This window comes from Thermobia domestica, chromosome 10 (assembly GCF_964235325.1).
Source record: "Thermobia domestica chromosome 10, izTheDome1.hap1.1, whole genome shotgun sequence".
Taxonomy (NCBI): domain Eukaryota; kingdom Metazoa; phylum Arthropoda; class Insecta; order Zygentoma; family Lepismatidae; genus Thermobia; species Thermobia domestica.
The window spans coordinates 39,519,890-39,533,749 of NC_137463.1; the positions used below are offsets into that span (position 1 = coordinate 39,519,890).

The 13,860-nt window shown below is 37.1% G+C and overlaps 1 protein-coding gene across 3 annotated transcripts in view; it reads right to left on the reverse strand.

Annotated features, from left to right (window-relative positions):
• LOC145662457 (putative fatty acyl-CoA reductase CG5065) overlaps positions 1-13,860 on the reverse strand; it is a 139,504-nt gene that overhangs the window by 24,988 nt on the left and 100,656 nt on the right. For all 3 annotated transcript variants that reach the window (XM_081728052.1, XM_081728051.1, XM_081728053.1), the window contains exon 4: positions 5,103-5,248. In XM_081728052.1, coding sequence (XP_081584178.1) covers positions 5,103-5,248 — 146 coding nt within the window. The remainder of the gene's footprint in view (positions 1-5,102; positions 5,249-13,860) is intronic.

The window sequence follows — 13,860 nt, forward strand, 5'->3', positions numbered from 1 at the left end:
CAGAGCATCTGTGCTCTTCTTTCAATATTGGTCATCCAAGACACTCTGGTTCCCGTTGTCATGGATTCTTATATGAAACAAAGAGCATACATTAAGTTTTGCTGAAAGTTAGGGAAATCAACAACAAAGACAAATATGGATAGTGGTCAGACATGTCCAACAGAATGATTGCAGAAGACAGTGGCGGATCTAGCCGGGGCCGGGGAGGCTAGGCCCCCAATTTTTCGAGTGACAAAAATAATTGTAGCTATTATTTATATATTTTTGAAAGTTTATGGTAAACTAATGATATACCTTCATAGTCAGAGTTATAGCTGCCCTCCAGTTTTTCATCTAGATCCGTCACTGGCAGAAGATCGGCTGTTACTCGCCGTATAGTCTAGTTCTTGTTCCGAGTTATTTTTATGTCTTCTTACATCGCAAAAAAATGTCCGTTTTGATAGTCATAAACAATTGCAGACAGCTGTTATACATTGGTTTCATTCACAGGCAGTTGACTGTTACGATATCGGGATACAAAAGTTGATCCCATATCAGGCACGTAGCCAGGATTTCGTGAAGGGGGTGTGTGACATGGAATACTGTGGTCATCACACCAGGGGCTCGATCATTCTAAACAATTTTACTGGAACATATATTGGTTCGTTTAGCCAGGATTTCGTAACGAAGGGGGGGGGGGAATAACATGAAATTCTGAAGGCCATGGAGCTCGATCAATCTAAACTACTTTACTATCAACATATATCGGTTTGTGAGGATATGCTGGTAAGTATTATAATAAACTATGAAGAAATCTCGAGTAAAATAATAATAATAAAAAATAAACGTATTGAAAAAGATTATACAATATATACATCCTTCCTCTGTTTATTCAAATATAACAATTTTCCTTTCATTATGACCTCAACTATTATAAAAAGTACATATTCACTATTATAAAAAGTACATACTCAATAATGTCTTGTAAAATATTTTGCAATATCTGCGTTCCTTTTTCTGTTGAGTCAAATGTTAACAGAACTTTCTCTCCACATATATTTTTGGTTTTATTATTTCGTCAACTACTGTCTGTTTCAAATGACAGGTTAAAGGAGCAGTAGAAAATTGTTTTTGAAATAACATGTTTGATATTGTAAGGATGCGATGATCAAAAATTATGATAAAAAAATGTCCACGCTGTTACACAACGGCACTATGCTTTCGGAAGCATGAAATCTCCCTGACTAGTAGCAGTAATTCTGAGAATTCCGCAACTTTTCTAGAAATTTCAAATTCCCTGACTCTTCCAGGATATATCGGTCACCTCGCAACCATGTATTGCAAGTAATACAAATTTTCTCATAAGAAAGAGTAACCAAAAGCTTCCTGTAGTTTATTTTAACGCTGATCCTTCTTTTTCTTGTTTCATTTTGTTTCATCCTTCCCTAAGTTTTTTCATTTCTGGTCTCGAAGGGACCCCCGGACCCCCCCCTTGGCTACGTGCCTGCCCATATGGTTTGACAAGTGCCTGAATGCCGGTGGTAAATATGTTGAAAAGTTGTGTCATCTGTGCCATATTTGGCAATTAATTTTCCAAGGTCATTGTGCCTTTCTTTCTGTTTACCCCCCGACGAAATTTACTTTCTGAACTCGCCTCGTAGGTTAAACATTAGTCCAAAAAAGACAGCAAAAATAGAATCTAAATTATAGTATCACAAACTATAGTAGAGTAGCGCAAATAGTCATAGATTATGTCATTTAATAAGACAAAGATTATTAAAGTTCTAATAGCTTGTACAGATCTATTGTTATAAAATATATTCTATTCTTGACAACCATACAATTATTATTAAAATAAAACTGATACGTGTTTCTTTCTATTCAGGCACGTAGCCAGGATTTCGTGAAGGGGGGGGGATCCGTGACATGAAATATTGTGGTCATCACACCAGGGGTTCGATCATTCTAAACTATTTTACTGAAACATATATTGGTTCGTTTAGCCAGGATTTTGTAACGGGGGGGGGGGGGTGACATAAAATTCTGAAGGCCAAGGAGCTCGATCAATCTAAACTACTTTACTATCAACATATATTGGTTTGTGAGGATATGTTGGTAAGTATTTTAATAAACTATGGAGAAATCTCGAGTAAAATCAGGAAAAAAAGCATTGAAAAAGATTATACAATATTTACATCCTTCCTCTGTTTATTCAAATATAACAATTTTCCTTTCATTATGACCTCAACTATTATAAAAAGTACATATTCACTATTATAAAAAGTACATACTCAATAATGTCCTGTAAAATATTTTAATGTCCTGTAAAATATTTTGCAATATCTGCGTTCCTTTCTCCGTTGAATCAAATGTTAACTGAACTTTCTTTCCATTCCACATAAATTTTTGTTTTTATTATTCCGTCAATTACTGTCTGTTTCAAATGACAGGTTAAAGGAGCAGTAGAAAATTGTTTTTGAAATAACATGTTTGATATTGTAAGGATGCGATGACCAAAAATTATGATAAAAAAAATGTCCACGCTGTTACACAACGGCACTATGCTTTCGGAAGCTTGAAATCTCCCTGACTAGTAGCAGAAATTCTGAGAATTCCGCAACTTTTCTAGAAATTCCAAATTCCCTAACTCTTCCAGGATATATTGCATACCTCGCAACCATGTATTGCAAGTAATACAAATTTCCTCATAAGAAAGAGTAACCAAAAGCTTCCTGTGGTTTATTTTTAACGCTGATCCTTTTTCATATTTCATTTTGTTTCATCCTTGCCTATTTTTTTCATTTCTGGTCTCGAAGGGGGGGTCCGGACCCCCCCTTCGCTACGTGCCTGTTCTATTAATACTTACACAAAATTAAGCTAATTTTAATTAATACTAACTTTAAAACATGTTTACTGGCACACGCTCGAAACAAAAGAGAGACATTCGATAATACCAACATAGTTCGTAGAACCTTCTAACTAGTAGAAATGGCTCCACTTGAAGAACACTTGGTAAAACGCGCTCCAAAGGATTTAGTCTTTCAACAAATGCAGAGTTGTAAATCCTACAGTTGAAGTATGCACTCAAAATTCCAATTTTCCTAAAAAGGCATAATCATGAGATGTTCAAGATGCTGAATGAAATTAATCCTCATGTGAAAAAAAATCATATCACCAGAAACTCCAATACATGCAAGCTCTTTATGGTACTGTATATACTACAGTTAAGCCATACATATCCAGGGTAGAAAGAAATATTTCAGAGACATCTAGTATTAAGAGAATTATAGGAGTTGTATGTAGCGTTGAAATAAATATGGCAGAGAGATCTAGTGTTGAAAAAAAATTGGCAGATATATCTAGGCTGAAAGAAACCTAACTGATGTTTAACGTTGAAAGAAACGCGACAGAGACATGTAAGAGCACTGTAAATAAGTCTTAATGACAAATTCACAAACAAATGTGAAAAATGGATGTTTTTTTAATACAGGATGACTACAACATATTTCTTTCAATGCTAGATTTGTCTGCCAAAATTCTTTCAAGGTTAGATGTCTCTGTCATATTTATTTCAACGCTAGATGTCTCTGCCTTATTTCTTTCAACCCTTGTTGTCTGTTTCATACTTCTTGCAACGCTAATATCTCTGTTGCATTTCCTTTAAAGCTACATGTCTCTGATGTTTCATTCAATGCTATATCTGTCATAGTTCCTTCAGCCTAAATGTCTCTATAATATTTCTTTCAATGCTAGATGTCTCAGCCATGTTTCTTTCAACTACAGTTCATTCAACGAACCTTCTGATCCTGATGTAAACATTGCAGTACTGTATTACTCCGCCAGTCATCGGATGATTGGCTATCGGTCAGCGCTTCTTTCGAGAAGCACGTGCTTGTACCCTGCCGATGTTTTACTTATTCCCCGCATGTGATCATATTGTTAACTGTGATTCGCGCTAAAGTTGGGTCAAAACTATTTTCAATGCATGCGTATTCTCTTTTATTGCATTAATTCAATTTAGTTCTTAGATAAAGTGTTGTTTCTGTTGTCTAATTCTAAGGAATTTTGGTAATGAGCCTTATAAGCAAGGACTATTTTCTTCCGCCGCATGGGTGTTTTAAGGCTCTCTAACCAATAAAATCAAACAATCACCACGTGTATTTGTTTACATGAGGTACTGAACGTTCCTTGAATAAACTTTAGATTACTCTCTTATAACTCCCTCAACACATTTTTCTGCCATTTTTCTTTCAACGTTAGATGTTTCTGAAATATTTATTCTAACCTTTGATGTCTCTAAAATACCTCTTTTAACTTTAGATGTCTCTGTCGCGTTTCTTTCAACACTAAACATCGGTTAGATTTCTTTCAGCCTAGATATCTCTGCCATATTTTTTTCAACACTAGATCTCTCTGCCATATTTATTTCAACGCTACATACAACTTCCATCATTCTCTCAACGCTAGATGTCTCTGGAATATTTCTTTCTACCCCAGATATCTCCGGCTTAACTGTAGCATACACAGTACCATAAAGAGCTTGCATGTACTGAAGTTTATGGCGATATGATTACATCTTTGCCTATCAGTATATACGGTAGACTTGGAAATAAACTATAATATGGTTGGTTCGGCCTCCGTAACTTCTACCGATCCCCCCTCCCCCTCCCTACATTTTTGGGCTGGCTACGAGCCTATATATATTAAACATAGAGAGAGAGGGATATCTTACGTGGTATGGTCTTGTGTTTAACTCTACTTTTTCTAAGGGCCGCAATGGTAGAGCGTTCACCTCTGGTTCATGGGGTCCCTGGTTCGATTTCAGCTCGAGCCAAGTGAACTTTGTGGTAGACAAATACCGTGTGCATGGGTTTTCTCGGGTTCTCCCGTTTCCTCCCACTTTCTTCATTCTACCATTTCATTCATTACTCATCATCACCGTCTCCTTTAGCCAAACCGGCATAACCGTAGGACGTAAAACTGAAAGATTTCAATTCATTTCATTTCCATTTTTTTCTAAGAAATCACAACTGTCTGAGTCACTATTAATTGCTTGTAATCACAATGTAGAAAGAATATAGGATCTAGTGAAATAAATAAAACATATATAAATATTAACTTACTTGGGAGTAATGGAATCTAATATTTTATCGTCCATCCAATTAACGCAGTGCATGACGTTGTATGGGTCGGACGAGGGTTCGTAAGTCTTTTCTTCTAACACATCTTGATCACAGAAGCTGTAAGCGGTTGACACGTGAACAACAGCCTACAAAGATAAACAACAATTAACATCCTATGAATCACAACAATACGAAATATATCTATTTGAGATTATAATTTAAATTGCGTGAAGAACCAACCAGAGTTATAAATTTATGAATAAACTTTTCACTTCTATGTATTCATAAGTCTTAGCCTATCATAGAGTAAACCATAAAAACAGTTTAATTAGTAATTTGATTAAGAGGAATTGATAATATGCTCATGTTATGAAAAACAAAAGTAGCATCACAATGAATCATATTTTTTCGGTTTCTAGATTGAAAACAAGATTTCGATGTTAATCCAATGTTCTCGGGATTGCTGCCAGAGTGAGTGTTGCTGTGCTGAGCTTTCGTTACCATACAGCGGCAACATCTTCAGAGCTATGTGTTGAAGTGTGCTGGTCGTACAGATTATATTGTGGTCTTTAAGAATCGCTGTGTTCCTATTGGTTGTTTTTGTTGGCCAATGGCGTGCTCTGATTTTGCTGGTGGAAACTGCTCTCTGATTGGCTGATGGTTCTTTTCGTACTGAGAAGCTGGATCCATCCATCAACAGAGACGAAGTTTATCATCTACCTGACATTTGGATCCAGCTTCTCAGTACGAAAAGAACCATCAACCAATCAGAGAGCAGTTTCCACCAGCAAAATCAGAGCACACCATTGGCCAACAAAAACAACCAATAGGAAAACAGCGATTCTTAAAGACTACAATATAATCTGTACGACCAGCACACTTCAACACATAGCTCTGAAGATGTTGCCGCTGTATGGTAACGAAAGCTCAGCAGAGCAACACTCACTCTGGCAGCAATCCCGAGAACATTGGATTAATAGTAGACGCCAGCAAAGCTTCAAGATCATAAGATTTCGATGGATTAACGCTCTCAAGTAATATCAAACGATAGTACAATATCACTAATTAGCTCAGTTTCCTAATTACTTGACTATCAGGAACCCGTGAAGGCCTTATACGAAGGGTGATCAGATAGTAAGGTTACAAAGCCGGCAGTGAAACGTGTACATATTTTATTTCATATAACCAATATAGCCAACACATAGTACATATAGTAGGTTATTTTTCGACATAGTCTTCATATCCACTGAGGCGCTTATCGCTTCGTGGAACGAGATAGAAGATTTCCTTCCATAATAGTGAAGCTTTGAACTTTTAAAGTTCACTTGTTTCACATTTTCGGCACCCTATAACTCCGAAACTATCCACTTTTGAGCACAGGTCCGTATGAACTTTTTTTTCTTATTTTGATGTGAGGAATTTGTTCACAAAATACTGTGACACATTTTTTGTAACACCCTGTATATACACTTACATATGTCAGTCAATAGTAGAATATGGTAAGGGATCCAATTTCTTTCCTCTTTAAGTTCAAAAGAATACGAGAAAACTAGAAATTAAGGAGCTAGACTGAAAGAATAACATCAAAATTATAATTTATAGCCATTGTGATTTCATTATACCTAGGTACACTCATATCCAAAATTACTGTCGCATGTCTATAAATATGTTGTTGTAGGAATATAATTTGATAACGAATTCGCCCGGTATTTCTTTTAATGTTAGTAGATGTATAATCAGCAAAGACATGTCTGTGGCAAATTTCATGTCAAAAGAGCAGTAAATAAGAACAATAAAACGAAAATAAAACTTTCTTGTCCATTTGACAACATTTTGTCTTACTCATTCTAATTTTCGTATTTATAATTCTTTTCCTATGAAATTTATCACAAATAGACATTTCCCGATAGTATCAGTATCAGTATCAGTATCACATAGAATCAGTATTAAAAGTACCCTGCAAAATCATAATCAAATTATATTCTTACAAGAAGACAGTTATAGATATGCAACAATAATTTTGGACATGAGTGTAAATTATATCACTTTTGCAATTATTATTATTGTATTTTCCTGGTGCATTCATATAAAGATAAGATGTCAGATCATTCATAGAGGTTTGTGAAAGCACTTCCAGTAACCATATGAAGTTGTGTTACATAAGGCAACATGTAGAGGACAATTAAGAGTGAAGTATGTGTTCAGGTTGTCACCATCAATTTTCTCAGTGTGTGTGCAAATATTGTCAGAAATAACAGTTAATCAAGCCAATCATAGATATAATTCCCACCTACTAACAAAAACCAGGGGCTTGACAACATTTTTTAAAGAAAGTGCAAACTACAAATAAATTTCACACAAAGATGGTAATCGAAAACCAACTTGCTTTCCCAAATGAGACAATGACTTCTAGTAGTTATGTAACCGTTCATTTTTTTCATCGTGCGTGTGTACCTTAACCCTCGGCGCTTTCCTCCTACATCTGTCTGTGCATAAATAACAGTCAGACAAAACGTTCCGGGTTTACATCTTGACGACTGTCATGTCCAAATAGGATGATGTCAGGTGAAGGTTTATGGGCGCTGCGTGCTGCATACAAATGAAAGGAACATTCACCAGAATTTCCCTAGCAACGAACATTAACTCTTTTTTCTTCTTCTTCTTCTTCCCGAGTTTTCGCATCCATTCGCGAAATAGAATTACTTTCGGCACACCTGAAGGAACCAAAGGAGTGACTGTTCTTCTCTTGTTAATTCCACATTCTTTCTATTTTACCTCAGTTGACTTGAGCTACAATATTCTTTTTTCATTATTTTCTCCTAACTAACTGTAGGGCTTAAAAAAACTAACGGCATTAATACAAACATTCAAGCATTGAATCCTGTCCTATATCAATTATTTTTTTCTTTAATGCTGTGAAAATTACTTTTGCTTACAGTTTGAAGGTTATTGGATCAAAATATCCATTATATTTCAAGCAAAAATTTTCTTGTAGGCTTTATATCTGGAGAACTACATATAGTGTAAACAAACCCAAACTATCACTTAATTTAGTATGATGCCCGTATTCCGAAAAAAAAAGAAAAAAAACGAAAACTCGATTTAGGGTCCGTTCAAAAATTTTGTGGCCCCTGGCTCAAAAACTAATTATTGGTCAAGAACGCAATCTTTTGATCCATTTTCTTGATCATTTCTAGAATTCTTGTCCCAGCAGCTAATACGTATCTTTCTTTTCTTTCAGTGGGGCATGGTGGATCAGTGGTAGAGTGTTTACCTCTGGTGCGTGGTGTTCTTAGTTCGATCTGTGGCCACGTACGTTCGTGGTGGACAACATCGTGTCCGTGGGTTTTCCTCCCATATTCTCATTCCACCAATTCCTCCATCATCATACACTTGGTTTAATCATCCCTTAGCCTAAACGATATAATCGTGGGAAGTTAAACTGAAAGATTTCCTTTTTTCTTTTCTTTTAGTTTTCCACAGAGTTGTAGGCTCTCTCTTCGGAAAATTCTTATTTTTAAAAATTGTGGATTTTAATATGTTTTATTTGACCAAAGATTTGACCAAGTATATTCATAGAATATATTGATTATCACAAATAAGCGGTTAAAAATGAAATGAAATTTTTGAGTTTTACGTCCCACGGTTACGCCGGTTTGGCTAAAGGAGACGGTGATGATGAGTAATGAATGAAATGGTGGAATGAAGAAAGTGGGAGGAAACGGGAGAACCCCGAGAAAACTTATTCACACGGTGTTTGTCCACCACAAAGTTCATTTGTCGGGAGCAGGGTTTGAAGCCGAGACCCCTAGCACCAGAGGTGAACGCCCTACCACAGCCCCAAAATAAGTGGTTAGTAATAACATCGTTAGTAGCTTATGTAGGGTGAATGGGTATTGTCATGAAAGGAGTAAGTGTAATAATACAATAATTAGTGATTAATTGCATATATTCGACTGTTTAATGTCTATATTTTCATTCGAATTTTATATAGTTAAACGTAGAGATGATGAGATATCACTACAGGCTCGTAGTCAGCCCCAAAATGTAGGGGGGACCCGGCTGTAGTTAGAGGGCCCAATCCAATCATATTATAGTTCATCTGCGAGCCTACCGTGAAACTTTTACGGAGGCCAGCAAAAATTTAGGGGGGGCGGCCCCCTAGACCCCACTGGATACGGGCCTGTATCACTATCATTGGTGTATGTGACGATACGAAATTTCTTTCTGTATTGAAGGACTCAACGATAATGACAAACACTAAGGAAGTCCACATTATAGGAATGATTTGTTGTAGGGTTGCTCATAATATAAGGCGAGACAGAATTTTGCATGACGAAATGTGATACAAGACATACAGGACTCTTCTAATAGAAACATGTATACCTTTCGAGATCACTTATACAGTACCTTTTCGAAAGAAAGATGCTTCAAATCTTCTCACATAGGCAACTCACGTTGCAAAGATTCCCGGCGGGAGCTTATGTAGTTCGAATTCCACATCAAGCTTTTAGGTCCACGTCTCATATAGCTTCGGTGCTTAGAGGAACAATAAACATGAACTAAACCAATCAACCAAGTTGCAAATGATAGACAAATAAACTCTGATAAAGACTCTAGAAAGGATCACGCGAAATATTTCCAGGTACAGGACATGGATAGACACCTTAAGTCACCGTTAGCCGTTAAGATGTCAACGGATTGTCTCTATTAATGAATTCGGCCGAGATAATTGATCTAGTTTGCTACTGCAGAAAACAGTCTTAAAAAATTCGCGTAATACAAGGGCGCCGATCCTGGGGGGCTTGGGCCCCCAAAGCTCATGTGGGCCCCCTATTGTATTTATGAATATACAATATTTGGCATAATTTGAATGCAATTTGTCTTTAAAATCCTCATATATATACCTTCTGCATCTAAATGGGCCCCTCAAATTTAGAGATAAATAGGCGCCCTTGCGTAGGCCTACATGTATGGGATATGGGCTATAGACAGCCACCGTTAAAGACGCCGTTATCTATTGATAAGTTAACGGATTGATTCCATTAACGACTCCGGTCGAGATAATCGCTCTATGCACTGCAAAAAAAATCGATTATATGTATGGGATATGATATACAGATAGCCGCCGTTAAAGTAGCCGTTATCCGTTAATACGTTAACGAATTGGCTCTATGGACTATAAATAGCCACCGTTAATGTTGCCGTTATCCGCTAACGGATTGACTCCATTAACGAGTTCGTCAGAGATAATAACTCTAGCTATGCATGCATAAAACATAATTTAAAAATTCGCATCCGTTCAAGGGTTACCGTGCGGAGTATCGAACAGACTAACAACACAATAAGTGTCACTGCGTGATCCTACTGAATAAAGAATGCTATGCGAATAATTATGTTAAAGGGAACGTAAGTTCATAGTGTCCGCTATGAATAATATCATAAAATTTGGTAAAGTGTTGTAAAGCATTGCAAACATTTCTGCGGATTTCAGCGCCTACGTCCATTGCAGGAGGCGATTGGTTCATTGATTAATAAATTGATTGATTGGCTAATAAGTTTGTCCTTTCTCAGCAGTGATATTATATAAAATAAATAAAAGTCACTGTATTATGTGCGATGTTCCCCACCAGGAATCGAACCCAGGGGGGCGTGGTGGCTCAGTGGTAGAGCGTTCACCTCCGGTACTTGGGGTCCCTGGTTTGATCCCAGCTCGCGCCGTGTGGACTTTGTGGTGTACAAACACGGTGCTCGTGGGTTTTCTTGGGGTTCTCCCGTTTCCTCCCACTTTCTTCATTCCACCATTTCACTCATCTCTCATCATCACCGTCTCCTTTAGCCTAACCGGCAAAACTGTGGGACATAAAACTTAAAAGATAAGATAAGGAGTCGAACCCGGTACCTCGTGCACCAAAGGCGTTTGCGCCAGCCTCTAGACCAGCGAGAAGGCCATATAAGTAGCCATGTAGTCAGTAAAACAATCCGGCTGCTTTTCCCTTCTAGGTTAGCGACCCAGGCGGATGGCTGAATGAATCTTCGTGGAAGAAAGTAGAGAATGGAAATACGGCCTCTCTCAACCAAGGATCGAATCCGAGTCATCCTATTTCCAAAGATAGATAAACGCGTTACGAATCACATCAATGTATTCTAATTTCGTTTGGTTTGATGAGTGACGAAATACCACCAGAACTTGATGTAGTTGGTAGCCGTCTTGAATGACGACAGTGGCGTATTTAGGGGGGGGGGCTTCCGGGCTTAAGCCACCCCGAAATCTTACTTACTATAGTAAATTATATGAAATATCTTGCAGAATTTTCACATTTTCAGGCAAAGCCCCTCCCCCCGAAAGTTAGCAAAGCCCTCCCCGAAACAAAATCGTAAATACGCCACTGAATGACGACCTAACTTGCAGAAATAATATGGCATGGCTAGACGAAGTAAGATCCACCAAAATGAATTGGCAGGGGGGAAATGGGCCTCACGTTCATCTAACCTCTAAACCTCATAAACTAGGGAAAATTTTGAAACCTGAGGGCTATGGTGTAAAAATTCGAGATCTATATCATGTTCGGAATATCACTTCAACGGCAAATCTACACTATCATGCAGTTGAAAATAATTCTAAGAAACACCGACGGAAAATGCATTTAGACCTATAGAGAGTACACGCTGCACTTGTTTGTATTAAGACATAAGTTCTCCAAGGCTGTTTGCACACACACACACACAAAAAAAAAAAAAAAAAAATCAGACAGCGGGGCGTAGGAAATGGAAAATTTATCTTAAGACTTAAAATACTATGTTTATCCAGTGTAAACTTGATAATTTCGGACCACACTGTGCTCTCGGATACGACCTTCACTTCTCCCAATTGATTTTTAATTTTTAAGGGTATCTAGTGTATCTGAAAATAGCGTTGTAATTGTGTCTCGATTTATTTTTTCTGGTTTATGCCTAGATGGCTCGTCACTTGCAGCTCTGCAATTGCAATAATAATGATGGTTTCTAGCGAAAGCTCCACCCATTGATATGACCTTGTAATAAGAGTAGTATCTATTTACCTTCACTTAATGTCAATTACAAATTTATTCTTAATGTATTAATGATGAAGAGGAGAGACCATTAATGCTAGTAAGTATTCAACATTTTTTCACATGTTAAGCTTCTTGTTTAAACAATTTCTAAAATTACTATACTTGTAGTTACTAACGAGATTTCTTTCTTTTCAGACTTTAAACTACTTAATTATACGTTAACGCTGTAGATGTCTTGAAGTAACTCCAGCGATAAACGGCGCCTAAAACGGGACAACGCGGAGTAATCGTCTTCCGTTGGAATTTTTGGAACAATAGCAAACGATACTCAATATGAAATGCAATGAAATGAAATCTTTCAGTTTAACGTCCCACGATTATGCTCTTTATGCTAAGGGAGACAGATGGTTAAGGCAAATGAATGATGATGAAATAATTGGTGGAATGCTAATGTGGGAGAAAACGCATACCTTGAGAAAACCCACAGATACCAATTACTTGGCCGGGAACCGAACGAGGGACCCCACGCACGCCGCGTCTATTTTACACATTAAAATTTAAGCCCGCGGCTTTTACACGAGAAAGATAACAAGTATGTACAGCCGGATAGGGATGCGCACGAGAAAATAGTCTCGCCTCGACACAAAAGTGATATCTTGGCCTAACAACGTTCTGTTTTTTCTTGGAAGAACTCAAATTTTCGTCTCGTCTCTCTAGTACATAACTAGGGTGACCAAATTTAGAAAATAAAAAAAAAACTCGATAAACTGGCATAATTTGATAATCCACGTCTAGTCATGGTTAGGTTGTTATTCATGTCAATGAGGAGAAAATAACCTTCGATCATTTACCGATTGAAGGTTATCCAATATTGAAACATACTTAGCTACGGAGCCATTCGAGAAATTTGAAGATATCTAACATTTCGAAATCTTCTCAAAACAGACTAAAGTTGGAGTTTTAAGAACATATAGGGAAAACGGTACAGTGCTCACCTCTGGTGCGAGTTCTTAGTTCGATCCTAGGTCAGCTGAGTTTGTGGTTCTGAACATTGTGTCTGTGGGTTTTGTTGGGTTCTCCCGTTTCCTCCCGCATTATCATTCCACCCCTTTAAACTACAAGACTAGAAATTTCATTTCATTTTACACACGTATATAAAGGTCATTTTGCGACTCGTTTACGGTTTTGCCGTAACGTCTTACGTGCTTCTTAAAAAAAAAGGAACATTCCTGTTAAATCGAGACATATAATCATGCTATGCATAAAGGCAGCACGGTTGTTGCTTCTTTTAAGAAAGAATGTTCAGCAAGAGTAATCGCTACAACGTTTATTTGTTTCTTTAAGTAATAGCTACAACGCTTGTTTGTTTCTTTTCAGTTGTCACGCAGCTTATACGTATTTAAAAACACTTTATAAGACTAGTTTCGGTTATTCATTATTTAAAAAAAAAATGTAAACAAAACTTAAAAGTGAACCCTATACATATGTGCATCACCGTAGAAAGGACCTGAGTCCATTTTGTGTAACTTTGAGATATTAAAGAAAAACTATTTAAATCCAAAAGTGAAGACATTTTCTTGCACTCAACCTACAGTTTCCCATATGCACCGTTGTAATACCTTTGACTCTTTCTACACCCAAATATGCGTACATTTTTATACAAGCGGAAAATATCATAAACCGAATTTCAGAAAAATGTGATTTAGGTTCTTTCTCTAATCATC